Consider the following 13,920-nt stretch of genomic DNA (forward strand, 5'->3'; position numbering starts at 1 on the left):
ATGATGGTGAAGTTATGGGTTCAAACTCTGGTCACACACACACACACACACACACACACACACACACACACACACACACACACACACACACAGGTGTGCTGCTGTATAATCTGAGCTTTGCTGATTTTCTTTCCTTTGCCTCGTTGTTTTGCCGCTCTTGGTCGCCCCGTGTTGTTTTTAAATGTGCTGATGACTTGATGATATCACAGACGCTCACTGCTGACTAAGGATCAGCAGCTTTAAACATTTCCAGAAGCTTCCACGTAGGAGGAACGTGGGCCTCAGCACGCTCTGTGCAGCTGCTCCTTCAGTGAAGAGGAGGCTCAGATCTCTGTCCCTCCCAGCACTGCTCTCACCTCCAGCTCCTTCTCCACCTTTAAACTGAATTATGGTTCAAATTTCAGCTCCAGTTTCAGCCCGAGTGTCAGTAAAGCCATCCGATATCCCAGAACTCACTGCAACACGTTAACACTTTACTGTCCGACACGCACACACTCACACACAATTCTGTTTTCATATCATTGTGGGGACATCTACCATAATGCCTGACCGTCAGTCTAAATCTAAACATAACATAACTGTAACCCTGACACTAAAACCACATTTCGAGTCTGAAAAATATCTTCACACTCTTTGGTCCCATGTGAGTGACTGTTGGGTCCCACAAAGATATGTAAACATGCTACACACACACACGCACACACACTTGGCAGTTGTTTTATGTTGAAAGGCGCGTCTGCTTCTGCACGTCCTGTGTTTGTTGCTGCTCTCGATGCAGCTCGATACGATCCACTAGCGTTTTCATCAGTGGATAATTCTGGTTTCCTTGTGGCGTTCAGGGACCGTCGGCACACGCTCAGCTGATCGATGCAGACTAGTGAGTGACACTGAAAACATCTCAGGCTTCTATTGATGTGAGAGGAAGAGTAAAGTGCTGCTGTCATATGACTGCACACGTCCTCAAACGATTTCTGTCCATCATATGCGAGCTCATCAAACACATGATCATGTTCTGCACCCAGAGAACACCTGCCTCAACAATGATGATGATGGTGACGATGTGATGGTGACGATGATGATGGTGACGGTGGTGATGATGATGGCGATGGAGCGGATGATGGTGATGGTGCAGATGATGGTGACGATGATGATGGTGATAATGATGATGATGATGATGATGATGGTGATGGTGCGGATGATGGTGACGATGATAATGGTGACGGTGGTGATGATAGTGGTGATGATGATGATGGTGACGATGTGATGGTGACGATGATGATGGTGAAGGTGGTGATGATAGTGGTGATGATGATGATGGTGACGATGTGATGGTGACGATGATGATGGTGATAATGATGATGATGATGATGGTGATGGAGCGGATGATGGTGATGGTGCAGATGATGTGACGATGATAATGGTGATGGTGGTGATGATAGTGGTGATGATGATGATGGTGACGATGTGATGGTGACGGTGGTGATGATAGTGGTGATGATGATGATGGTGACGATGTGATGGTGACGATGATGATGGTGAAGGTGGTGATGATAGTGGTGATGATGATGATGGTGACGATGTGATGGTGACGATGATAATGGTGCCGGTGGTGATGATAGTGGTGATGATGATGATGGTGACGATGTGATGGTGACGATGATAATGGTGACGGTGGTGATGATAGTGGTGATGATGATGATGGTGACGATGTGATGGTGACGAAGATAATGGTGACGGTGGTGATGATAGTGGTGATGATGATGATGGTGACGATGTGATGGTGACGATGGTGATGGTGAAGGTGGTGATGATAGTGGTGATGATGATGATGGTGACGATGTGATGGTGACGATGATGATGGTGACGGTGGTGATGATAGTGGTGATGATGATGATGGTGACGATGTGATGGTGACGATGATGATGGTGAAGGTGGTGATGATAGTGGTGATGATGATGATGGTGACGATGTGATGGTGACGATGATGATGGTGACGGTGGTGATGATAGTGGTGATGATGATGATGGTGACGATGTGATGGTGACGATGATGATGGTGACGGTGGTGATGATGATGATGGTGACGGTGGTGATGATAGTGGTGATGATGTTGGTGACGATGTGATTTGCATTATTAGAGGCGTGGCCTCTGTGGCTGACAGGTGGATGGTGACTCAGGTGGCTGTAGCTGCTAACTGTGTGCTAGCTTCACCTGAACTGGACCTCTGCATCATGTTTGTGCTGTTGGAGCATTTTAATGACATCATGTGACCAATAACATGCTGCTGTGCGGTCACTGTAGGAACAGAGCGTACAGGAAGGTGGAGCTCCAGCTCTGCTCAGCTCTGATTAGCAGGTAACTGTGGCTGTATCCCAATTCAGGGTCTGCAGCCTTAACGGTCCATAAGGGCCGCGTACTTAAAGACCGCTAAGGCCGGAAGTGCGAGGCTTGTGAAATGGGACAGTCTAGCCTTCGTTGCGCTGCCCAGGTTGCCTAGCAACAATGATACTAACAGCTGGAAACGTTTCATACAGCTTTGTTTGACAGAAATGAAGGAGAAAATCTTTTGTTCATGTGTTTGTTTGTTTCTACATGAACTTTGATCATTCTCTGATTAAGCTCAGCTATTGAACGGCGTATATTTTAAAGTAAAGGCTTTAAAACCAAGTTAGCACAAACGTCACTAATGTCACATAACTTTGGCCAACAGTAATGTTTTAATGTTCTTCGTTATTAAACATTTGCACATAAATAACTGACATAATATTCAGTACTTACTTAAAGTTTACTCTTCGGCCGCCCCTCATCCGCCGGTTTTTTTCAGCAAAATTATCCACACCCACCGCGCTGCTATGTGTGACCTCTGTGTAGTGTCTTCTCTGGTCTACATTCACAACAAAAAGGCAATGGTTAGAATGCTCTCTTTTTAATGTCGTGGGCAATCAGCACAAAATCTAAACGGGAAAGCAACAACAGAGTTAGCTAACTATGCTCCCATTTTGTTTCCTCTCCTCCCAATAAAGAAATCTCACATAAACGTGCACTCAGTTCAACATAAAGACTGGAGAAATGACCCGCAACAAATGATGTATAAACAACAGAAATAATCGGGTCAGACTGTATTACTTTAACAGCCTGCGATATGATTTTTCCTCCCCACGACATTTGCGCATTCCTTACCTCGCAGGAATCCTCCATTATTCTGAGGATTACCCAGAATCCCTTGCCCTTTGTGAATATTGCAGGGTGACTTTTTCGACAGTAGGTGGCGCCAATGTCCCATTTAGCGGGATTTAACTTCAACTCTATTTAACTATGTTACATATGCATTCTGGGATATGTTGGGCCACGAAGTCTACACCGCCACGTCCTTAAAATTCAGGGAAATGAAGGACGCATTTGAGGGCCGCATTTCGAGCAGCCTTTGAATTGGGACAGCCTTCGTCGCGTCGCGGTGATTTAACCGGCCTTAAAATGTGGCCTTTAAGGCTGCAGACCCTGGATTGGGATACAGCCAGAGTCTGTGAATGCAGACTGATAATGCTCCACAAACCCACCATGGTGGACGTCAAAACAGTGGGTGACACCACAGTCAAGTGTGAGTGGGTCATTCATCCCACGGCTGTCATACAGTGGCTGCTGCAGTGGCTGTGTGGACACTGAGGATAAAGGGGGGAGCTCCAGTCCGCAGTTTGGGATCCATGTCCCCACAAACATCTCAGGACCTCTGACAGGATGAAGGAAACCTAAAATCAGACATCTTAACGGGAAGCGTCTGTGCACGGATCGGGGTTTAAAACGCAGGAAGCGTTTCCACGGCGTGTGTCAGAATGAAACCGATTCTGCGTTCAGCTTTCATTAATGTGAAACTGGAGCCGCTTGCTGTGTGAATAATGAGAGAAAATTCCTCCTGCTCGGGGATCAATGGAGGAAGCGGCGAGCTCAAGTGATGCTCATAACTGCACATTTCATCTATTGATCAGCTGCTCTGTTGGAGCCAATCAGCTGAGGCTCTGAGTAAATGAATTAAACGTGTGTGTGTGTGTGTGTGTGTGTGTGTGTGTGTGTGTGTGTGTGTGTGTGTGTGTGTGTGTGTGTGTGTGCGTGTGTGTGTGTGTGTGGTCCCCCGGGCTTTATTGAAGGAGGAGGTTACAGCTGTGGCTCAGTGGGCAGGATCGATGGAGGAGGAGGAGACAGGCGCTCCTCTGCCTCCCGCTTCACTTCAGAGTACAGAGACAGGAGAGGAAACATGGGCACCAGGAGCACGCTGACCAGAGGCAGGCTTTTATTTTGAAACGTCTCTGGAACAGCTCTCCACAGAAACACTTTTATTTTGTAGATTTAATTTCATATTTAAAGAAATAAAGATGACCTGCTCAAGGATCGTGATAATTAACCGACTGATGCTCGGGGTCGTTGTGGCGATGGGGATGGTCCAGGTGGAGGCAGCACGGGTGGTGAGCGGTGAGTACTGCAGTAATCCAATTACTTTTTAAACAGTGTGGCTCTTTTGAGGCGTGAAAAGTTTCCATGTTACAGAAACCTCAGTGTTGCAGCTCGCAGCGGCGCAGGCAGCAGCTCATCCTGCTGCACTTCATGTTTTCCACTCTGAAGGAAAACCAGCAGCACTGGTTTAAGTGGAAATACAGTTAAACCAGTGAAAAGAACCATTAATGTAGTGAGATATGTGACGTGTTCCCAGAGAGTCATTCACTGAAATCTGTCAGCCTTACAGGGATGCTCGTCCACCAAAGTACAGCCACATGTGTGTGGTGTGTGTGTCTGTGTACACGTCTGTGTATATGTGTGCATACCTGTGTGTATAAATGTGTGTCTACGTGTGTGTATAAATCTGTGTATACGTGTCTGTGTGTATGTGTGTTTATATGTATGTGTCTTTATACGTGTACGCATGTGTGTATACGTGTGTGTATACGTGTGTGCGTGTGTGTGTCTGTGGCTTTGATCACATTAAAGAATTTCTGACCTGTGCAAACATCATCTGACTGTGATCAGAGAAATGAAAGAGCTTTGTTCTTCTGTCAGGGTGAAACGTGACACCTGATCGAAGTGAGGATCGAGTCACACAAACCACTGCGAGTATTCAAACCATCGCCTTCATGGCAATGATGACACGCGGCCATCAGCTCAGATGCCTTCAACAGATTCGATAAAATAAACTTCACTTTGTGTCATATTTGTTGTCTGTTTGAGTCCTAGCTGATTTTCTGTAGACACTCACTACGACTGCTTCGTGTGTACATCTGGAGCTCCTGCAGATGTCAGAATACAGATGCAGCAGACAGATTGAGGAGGGGATAGGAGGCAGCCGCCCACAGCCGGGCGTGCTCGTACACACTCTTATGTGCGTTCTTGAAGCCGATGTTTTCAAGGTTTAGTAAAAATTTAAAAAAAAAGATGGGAGGTGAAGCAGAGTGCAGACTGAAGGTTCAGGTGACAGAGGAGGGGCAATGTGGGATTTGCAGGCCTACCACTGGGTGGTGTGTCTGGTGTAAGGTTTGCAGGTTTGTAATGGGTCATGTGCCCAGCTGATGTTTCAGAGATCTGTTCGATTTATCAGGGGAGCAGCTAAAATACCTGAACCACAGGCAGCAGGAACGGGTGGAGGAACAGTGGGTGGAGGGATGGGTGGAGGGCGGGCTGACAGCAGACAGATATATATGGAGCTCTTTAGTGGCTTTAACAGTAAAGTGATGATGGTGCAGAAGACACTCCAGCTAATCACTTAAAGTAGTGAAGTGTGTGTGTGTGTGCGCAACAGTGATTAACACACTGTTGTGCGCACACACACACACACACACACACACACACACACACACACACACACACACACACACACACACACACTCCTGCTCTGATGCATCTTCCTGTGGGCGGGGCTCCATGTCTCAGGTCAGACAGTGTGTGTGGGCGGGGCCGAGCGTCCCTGCTATAAGATGGCGTACTTCCATGACGTGTCGAGCCGCGTCGCCTTCAGCGAGGCGCGTCAGGCCTGCGAGATGGACAGAGGAGCGCTTCTCAGCATCGAGAGCTCGACGGAACAGCGAGACATCGAGCACCTGCTGCAGGTGAGACCCACACCTGGTTCTCTCTAGACCCTCCCCTCCTTTTTCTGTGACCCTTTCTCCTTGTTTTTGTTTCCAGGAGCTGCGTTCAGGTGCGGTGGACAGGGCAGGAGGGGGCGGGGGCATAGCTGACGGGGACTTCTGGATCGGCCTGACTCGGGTGGAGGGAGTGGATCAGACTCAGTCGGAGCTCAGCAATGCCTTAACTTCCTGTCCGCAGCTCTACCAGTGGACCGACGGCAGCGTGGCCTCCTTCAGGTGAGCGTGATGTCAGAGCTGTGTCAGGTGACTCCCGGCATGTTTTACTAAAGGGGGTGGGTTGGGCTTAACCAACTGTGCTGATGATGCAGGAACTGGTACTTCGATGAACCATCCTGTGGAGGTGAGGCCTGCGTTGTCATGTACCATCAGCCAACTGCGCCTTCTGGTCTGGGCGGGGCTTATCTCTACCAATGGAACGACGACCGGTGCAACATGAAACACAACTTCATCTGCAAATACAACCCAGGTGCCATCAGCCAGTCAGCTTCAATCATAGATAAGCAGCCCTGGTGTTGTCAGCCAATCAGCTTCACTCACTCAGGTTCTTTACTTCCTGTCTTTCAGAGAGCCATCTGGTGAATGACACACCTGGTGGGCAGGATACAGGTAAGGAGGAAGGTCCATATAAGATCATAGAGGCAGGTGGAGCCATAGGTGGGACTCACCTGCAGCTCTGTATTAAGGCACAGGTGTGTTCTTGTGTCCATAGCAGTGACTGCAGGTGGAGGCGTGGCCACACAGCCTGCAAACAACGAAGACGTTCCACCTCAGGTCACCATGGCCGGAGCTTCAGGTAAGAAGACCTGCGACCTTTGACCTGATCTGGGCTCATGACCTAATGCTCAGGTGGTCTGGTGTCTCTGCAGGTATGCTGCTGCTGTACGTCGTCATCCCCACCATCCCCCTGCTGCTGCTCATCCTGGTGGCTTCTGCCACCTGCTGTTTTCAGATGCTCAGCAGAAGGTAAGACATGCAGAGCAGCTACGAATCCCATCACGGTCCTCTGCCGCTGCAGCGTTTCCTGTATGATTGTAATGAGTCAACTTGTTAACAAGCTGATTTACAGCAGCCGGAGGTGTTCACTCTGAGGGGACGTTTGGTGGGGATATCGAGTCCTGATGCTTTTAGGCAGGAGTCAGGTTTGGTCCTCTGATGCAGTCCTCACAGTGATAGAAAGACCAGCGTGTGTGTGTGTTGCTGGCATCAGTTCAGGAGTCTACAGCAGCAAAAAATCTGCTGACTTGTGTATTTTCGTTGGTTCTGTTCCCACTTTCCTCCACGACCCAGCTGGGTCAACTGAGCTCACCACTCACTCCTTAAAGCTGTCGAATCAGAAGCAGCGAGGCAGCGCTGGCTGACTCCAGTCCTGCCACGGCTTCAGCTGAACCAAAGCAGCTGTTTGCTTGCGGGATGGAGCTCAGTGTTGGAGCCTGATGGGGTCAGAGGTCAAAGGCAGATGATTAGGTGTGATAAATATCGCGCCTCTAACGTGGATCTGTAAATGCTGCAAAGCTCATGATGACCAGAGTCTGCCCCTTGGCAGGTTTCCAGATGTTTTCTATTTAGAGAGTAGGCTTAAAGGGGGAGGAGCTAGAACAGCTTGTTTCAGACAGAGTGTCAGACAAAGAAGGATTATTCTGAACATTTCTGACTTTTTCCCTGCAGCAGGGTAAGCATAGCTCCCTCTTCAGGTGAGACTGTGTGGCATTTTATTCTTTGCCCTAGATCGAGATGACACCTGAAGTCCGGCTTTTACTTAGAGCACGTAAAGGGACGGCTGTGTGTTACAACCAGGAGGACGTCAGCCTGTCTGAGGACAGCTTTTAATGAATATGATGGAAACAAACACACAGAACATGAAGCAGCAGAGTATTCTGAAATAAGGTTTTAGTCCTTTTTAATGGGAGGAAGGTATGGTGTGAAGTGACACGGGATATGTGGAATGTATTACATATTACTTGTTACCTTCATTAAAAGTATGCAGTACTTAATTACGTGTCTGATAAAGTAATTCATTATACTACTCGTGACATTACTTTGTCATTATACTGGAAAATGACGTTTCAAACTGTCTCATAATTACAGTTAACAACATAAACCTGAGGCTACAGCCCCACACACATTAACACATCCCATAATGAGGACACACATGTGATCTTCCACCTTTGCTCTTATGTATGAACACAAATGGTAAATGGCCTGTATTTGTATAGCGCTTTAAATGGCCTGTATTTATATAGCGCTTTACTAGTCCCTAAGGACCCCAAAGCGCTTTACACATCCAGTCATCCACCCATTCACACACAAAGCAAAGATGGAAACCAGCACAAAGCAGTTGTCATTGTGATTAAACTGTAGAAACATGAAAAAGTAGAAAAACAGCCTGACTGCTCATCAGCTTGTTACCTGTTGAAGTTCAGGCTCTGGCTACTGGACTGGGGTCTGCATACTCTCAGCTTTAACATCAGTCTGGGTTCTTGGCTAGCTTAGCGTTAGCACATGCTAGCTGTGTCCAAATTCAGAGGCTGCATCCTTCTGAGGACCCGGCGCACACAGACTGGGAAGGCCAGGTCCTCAGGAGGTCAGGTAAGCCAGAAGTAAATTGAATGGTCTAGCCTTCAGACTTGCGTCACCGCTGTCTCGTTGGAGTTTAATAAACTCATCCCTCTGCTCCTTGCTGTCTAAAGTATAACAGGACACTGGAGTAAATTCTCAACCGTCTCACACTTTTGTTTAATCAGTTTTCTGTTTGACGTTTATTAAGCTGTGTGAAAACTATAATCTCAGCCAAACCAATTTACTCAGGAACAAAACCAAGCAGATATTTGAAGTTTACACAGCTGCATTCTCGCCTAAAAATATGTTAAAAGTTTATTTTGTGACCCAGAAAGAATAATAAGAGTAATATTAAAACTTTGTAGCGGCCACCATTGTTGTAAACTGGAATTGGCTGAATTCTGGGATATGATGGGCCACGAGGGACACACTCGACCCATCCTTCAAATCTGGGGAAAAGGAGGACACATTTACGAATCTGGATATCCTTCGTCGGGTCGCTGTGACATAATCGGCCTACAAATGCGGCCTCAGGAGGATGCAGCCCATCAATTTGGACGCCCCTGCTGTCTGGTTAGCTTAGCGTTAGCACATGTTGTCTGTGCAGCTGTGACATTACTGCAATACTGAAAAATGTAATATTATTCTTGTTACACCCAACACTGGTCACTGATCAGAGTAACTGATCAGAATCATTGATCAGAGTCATTGATCAGTTCCTGATGGTGGTTGCTGCCTGTGTCGGTCAGACTGAACCTTTGGCTCCTCTTTGCTTTCCTGCAGTTTGAGATGGTTAATATGTGACTTTCACTCGACTCTTTCCATGACAGCGGCCGTTCTAGTGACGATGTCAACATATCTCTCTCTCCACCTAGTGATTCCCGAACCAAGACGCCTGGCGACCAATCAAATCTGTGGATTTCCGGGTCACCCAAAGCTGACAGCATGGAGGTCTGACATCACAGGACAGTGTCAGCAGGGCAGAGGGAGGACATCACTCTACGGTCAAACCAATCAATCATCTTCATCGCAGGGTGTTTACGGACAGGCGGCAATGTCATCACAGAGACTTCTTCTTCTGTACTTCTTATTCCAGTTTCCTTTCTCTCGTTTTATCAACCGTCCCTCTGCTCTTCTTCAATCTCCCCCACTTCCTCCTCGTTTCTTTTTTGCTCCCCTCTTCTTTGTCCTCCTTGATTACTCCTTTTCTTCCCTCCCTGCTCCTCCTCTTGTTACTGTCAGCCAGACGCTCCATGTTTAATTAAACGAGTAAATTGGGTGAAGTTAATGCGTCCCTCGGGAGGTGGAGTCACAGCAGAGGTGCGTTTGATTTCACAGAGAGCTGATGAAGCAGCTGCTCCACGGAGACGGGGGGTGTTAACAGACCAGTTAATAACTGAGGAGAGTTAGAGGGTCGGAAAAGTTTTCAAGAAAATAAAATAAGGGTGGAGCTTGAAGCTGAATGAGTCCCTCTGAGGATCGCGTCCTCGGATCACTGATTGGTTATTCAGACTTCAGATGTGAGGGATCAAAAACTAATAATACTCATGTTTGTAAAATGCTCTCTTCCTGAATATCAGCTCACCTGGATCAGCCTCAGGCTCCGCACACGTTGTCCTCTGGCAGTTTTTATGGTCATGATTGGGCAAGTGGCGTCCCGAGGCGTAACAACCGCTGTAACTCAGGTGTGGAGATGAGTTTCAGGAGGGCCACCTAATACTCCGCCTTAAGTCAAAACACACCTGAGCTGTGGATCAGAAACACAGCTGTCAATCAGTGTGACGGTGCTGCTGAGGACGACATAATTGACTGATCAACAGCTTCAGTTTAAAACACGAACACTCGTCAGAGCCCTGGAGGACGTTTCACCTCTCATCTGAGAAGCTTCTTCAGTTCTAAGGTCAAATGTTGGGGAGTCCCAAATTTAAACCTAGTGGGATTTTCCCCCCACAGAGGGACAAAGGACCCCCTGATGATCCTCTAATCGCCTGAGCCAAGGTGTGAAACTGGGTGTGGGTCACAATCAGCCAGAGTTTCGGGTGAGCTCATTGTGAAACCTGGCTCCACCTTATCATGCGCATTCCTGAGGTCAGATGGCCCAGGATGTGAGTGGGTGTTAAGGCGTCTGGGGAGGATCTCAAAACTGGATTATAGATGGCAGAGAGTTGGTGTCGTAAACCCCCGCCTCTGTTCAAAGATGGTCGCTCACAGTGGACATAGATGCTTCTTTCACTCCTCTTTCAAACCATCTGTCCTCTCTGTCCAAAATGTGAACATTGGCATCCTCGAAAGAGTGACCTTTATCCTTAAGATGCAGATGGACAGCTGAGTCTTGTCCTGTGGAGGTGGCTCTTCTGTGTTGTGCCATGCGCTTGTGAAGTGGCTGTTTGGTCTCTCCAATGTAGAGGTCTGAGCATTCCTCGCTGCACTGTACAGCATACACCACATTGTTAAGTCTGTGTTTTGGCATTTTGTCTTTCAGGTGAACCAGTTTCTGTCTGAGCGTGTTGCTGGGTCTGAAATACACTGGGATGTTGTGCTTGGAGAAAACTCTCCTGAGTTTCTCTGATACACCGGCTACATAGGGGATGACAATGTTGTTGCGTCTGTCCTTCTTATCCTCCCTCGCTGGTGTCTGGTCTTCTTTTCTGTGCCTCTTTGCTGACTTTAAGAACGCCCATTTAGGATAGCCGCAGGTTTTGAGTGCTTCCTTTACATGTGTGTGTTCCTTCTTTTTCCCTTCAGGCTTAGAGGGAACATGTTCTGCCCGGTGGTGTAGGGTCCTGATTACTCCAAGTTTGTGTTCCAGAGGGTGATGGGAGTCAAAGAGGAGGTACTGGTCCGTGTGTGTGGGCTTCCGGTAAACTTCGATGTTGAGTTTGCCGTTCTCTTCAATGTGCACAGCGCAGTCCAGGAAAGGCAAACAGTCGTCCTTTGTGTCTTCCCTGGTGAACTTGATGTTTTTATCCACAGCGTTAATGTGCGCAGTGAAGGATTCCACTTCTTGTGTCTTGATTTTGACCCAGGTGTCGTCCACATATCTGTACCAGTGGCTGGGTACTCTTCCTTTGAAAGAGCCAAGAGCCTTCCTTTCCACTTCCTCCATGTAAAGGTTGGCTACAATAGGTGACACGGGGGAGCCCATGGCACAGCCATGTTTTTGTCTGTAAAAGCCTTCGTTGTACTTGAAATATGTAGTGGTGAGGCAGAGGTCTAACAGTGTGCAGGTCTGATCGGGTGTGAAGTTGGTCCTGTCCTCCAAGGAGCTGTCTTCTTGTAGTCGTTTTCTGACAGTCTCCACGGCCTCCGTGGTGGGTATGCAAGTGAAGAGAGAGACTACATCAAAGGACACCATGGTTTCATCTGGATCCAGGGTAAGTTTCTGGACCTTGTCGGTGAAGTCGGTGGAGTTCTTGATGTGGTGTGGGGTGTTCCCCACGAGAGGAGCAAGGATGGTAGCAAGGTGTTTAGCAATGTTGTAAGTGGCTGAGTTTATGCTACTGACTATGGGTCTGAGTGGGACAGCTTCCTTGTGGATTTTAGGAAGTCCGTAAATGCAGGGTATGGCATCCCCTGGGTAAAGGCAGTGATATCTAAGGCGGTCAATGATTTTGTCCTTTTCAAAGTCTTGAAGGCAAGCTATAACTTTCTTTTTGTAGCTGCTTGTGGGGTCTCGCTTTAGGGCTTCGTAGGTATTGTTGTCACTGAGGAGAGTAGTGATCTTTGTGTGGTAATCTGTAGTGTTTAGGACCACGGTGCATCTTCCCTTATCAGCTGGTAAAACAGTGATGTTGTGGTCTTTGCTCAGGGAAGCGACGGCCTTCTTTTCCTGTATTGTGAGGTTGGACGGAGGGACTTTGGCACTGGAGAGCGTGGCTGAGACTTTCATCCTGATTTGCTCTGCTTCTGTCTGTGATAATGTATTAATCCATATGGCAGATTCTGTGGCTGTGATGAGGTCCACTATGGGCAACTGTTGTGGAGAAATGGCAAAATAGAGTCCTTTGGCTAATACTCTCTCTTAAGGTTCAGTGAGATTCCGGTCTGAAAAGTTCTTTACCCATTTCTCCTGACTGTCTTCAGGTGTGTTTTCTTCTCTGGGTTGTGTAGGTTCAGAATGAGGAGTGTGTGTGTTTTTGAAAGCAAGGTGTGAAATTTCCTGCGTTGTCTTTCTTTTCCTTTAGAGTGTTGGGCCCGCTGAGCCTTGTCCACAAACTTGTAAACCTTTTCTAAGATTGGAGAGGGTAGAAGGATTTCCGGTTCCTGCAGAGTCTGGCTGATCTCGATCTGGAGGGCATCTATAGTGAAATGGACCTGTCTTATCCTTTCACAGGTGGGGCCAGGTTTCACAATGAGCTCACCTGAAACTCTGGCTGATTGGGACCCACACCCAGTTTCACACCTTGGCTCAGGCGATTAGAGGATCATCAGGGGGTCCTTTTGTCCCTCTGTGGGGGGAAACTCCCACTAGGTTTAAATCTGGGACTCTCCACCATTTGACCTTAAAACTGAAGAAGCTTCTCGGATGAGAGGTGAAACGTCTTCAAGTAACTTAAAGAAGTCCAGACGCTTTTCGTTGCAAGCTCCTTTGACTACGATGACCTGGATGACTGAGAACCTTCACAGACATATGGCTAATGTGGTTTGGGGGCGGAGCCTGAGGCGGATTGTTTTCACCCTGATACCTGGCTGACGTGTTTGCACATCATTCCTTCTGTGCTTCGGTTTAATGAGGCCTCCGATGCTGCAGCTCCTTCGGCTCATGACATGAACATGACCTGAACGTGTTCTGAGCATGTGCAGAAACCAGACGAGTCTGCTCATGCTCAGAACATGTCACATGTCTGTGTTTGATGGAGCCTCTGCACATTTATGTTCCTGTAATAAATGTGGAGTTTTTCTGTGTTTTTATTGTTGTAATGTCGGTGATTTCAGGTGGTGATCCAAATGTTACTTTAAATACTGTTTGTGTTACACTGTCGCTGCAGCTCAGTCTGTCGTGAGATAGTTTCGCTTTAGCAAGATGTGATTCGGGGCGTGAGAACGTGCTGATCACCTGACCCTGGGACAGGCGAGACCAGCTGAATGGCCTCAGTCTCTGGGTCAGGTGACTTCTCTAACCTGCTGCTGTGTAACACCACCTGTCTGCAATGTGCCAGTAGCTTTGCATCTCACTTTAAACCAAGGCTGTCCAACTCCAGACCTCCAGGGCTGCTGTCCTGCAGGTTTTAGATGT

At 47.7% G+C, this 13,920-nt stretch overlaps 1 protein-coding gene and 1 long non-coding RNA gene across 2 annotated transcripts; one reads left to right on the plus strand and one right to left on the minus strand.

The window, feature by feature from the left end:
- Window positions 1-2,910: 2,910 nt before the first annotated feature.
- On the minus strand, window positions 2,911-3,317 carry LOC113029601 (uncharacterized). The gene is made up of 2 exons (XR_003273443.1): window positions 3,181-3,317; window positions 2,911-2,954 (listed from the first exon to the last, which is right to left on the minus strand). It is a non-coding gene; the product is annotated as an uncharacterized LOC113029601 (long non-coding RNA).
- Window positions 3,318-4,189: 872 nt separating this feature from the next.
- chodl (chondrolectin) lies at window positions 4,190-10,545 on the plus strand. The gene is made up of 8 exons (XM_026180551.1): window positions 4,190-4,464; window positions 5,914-6,089; window positions 6,166-6,344; window positions 6,437-6,594; window positions 6,693-6,734; window positions 6,838-6,921; window positions 6,995-7,091; window positions 9,560-10,545. Exons 1-8 carry the CDS (start codon window positions 4,368-4,370, stop codon window positions 9,639-9,641), a joined length of 915 nt encoding a protein of 304 aa, XP_026036336.1. The 5' UTR covers window positions 4,190-4,367; the 3' UTR covers window positions 9,642-10,545.
- The last annotated feature ends 3,375 nt before the right edge of the window (window positions 10,546-13,920 follow it).

This window comes from Astatotilapia calliptera, chromosome 9, assembly GCF_900246225.1.
Source record: "Astatotilapia calliptera chromosome 9, fAstCal1.2, whole genome shotgun sequence".
NCBI classification, from domain to species: Eukaryota; Metazoa; Chordata; class Actinopteri; order Cichliformes; family Cichlidae; genus Astatotilapia; species Astatotilapia calliptera.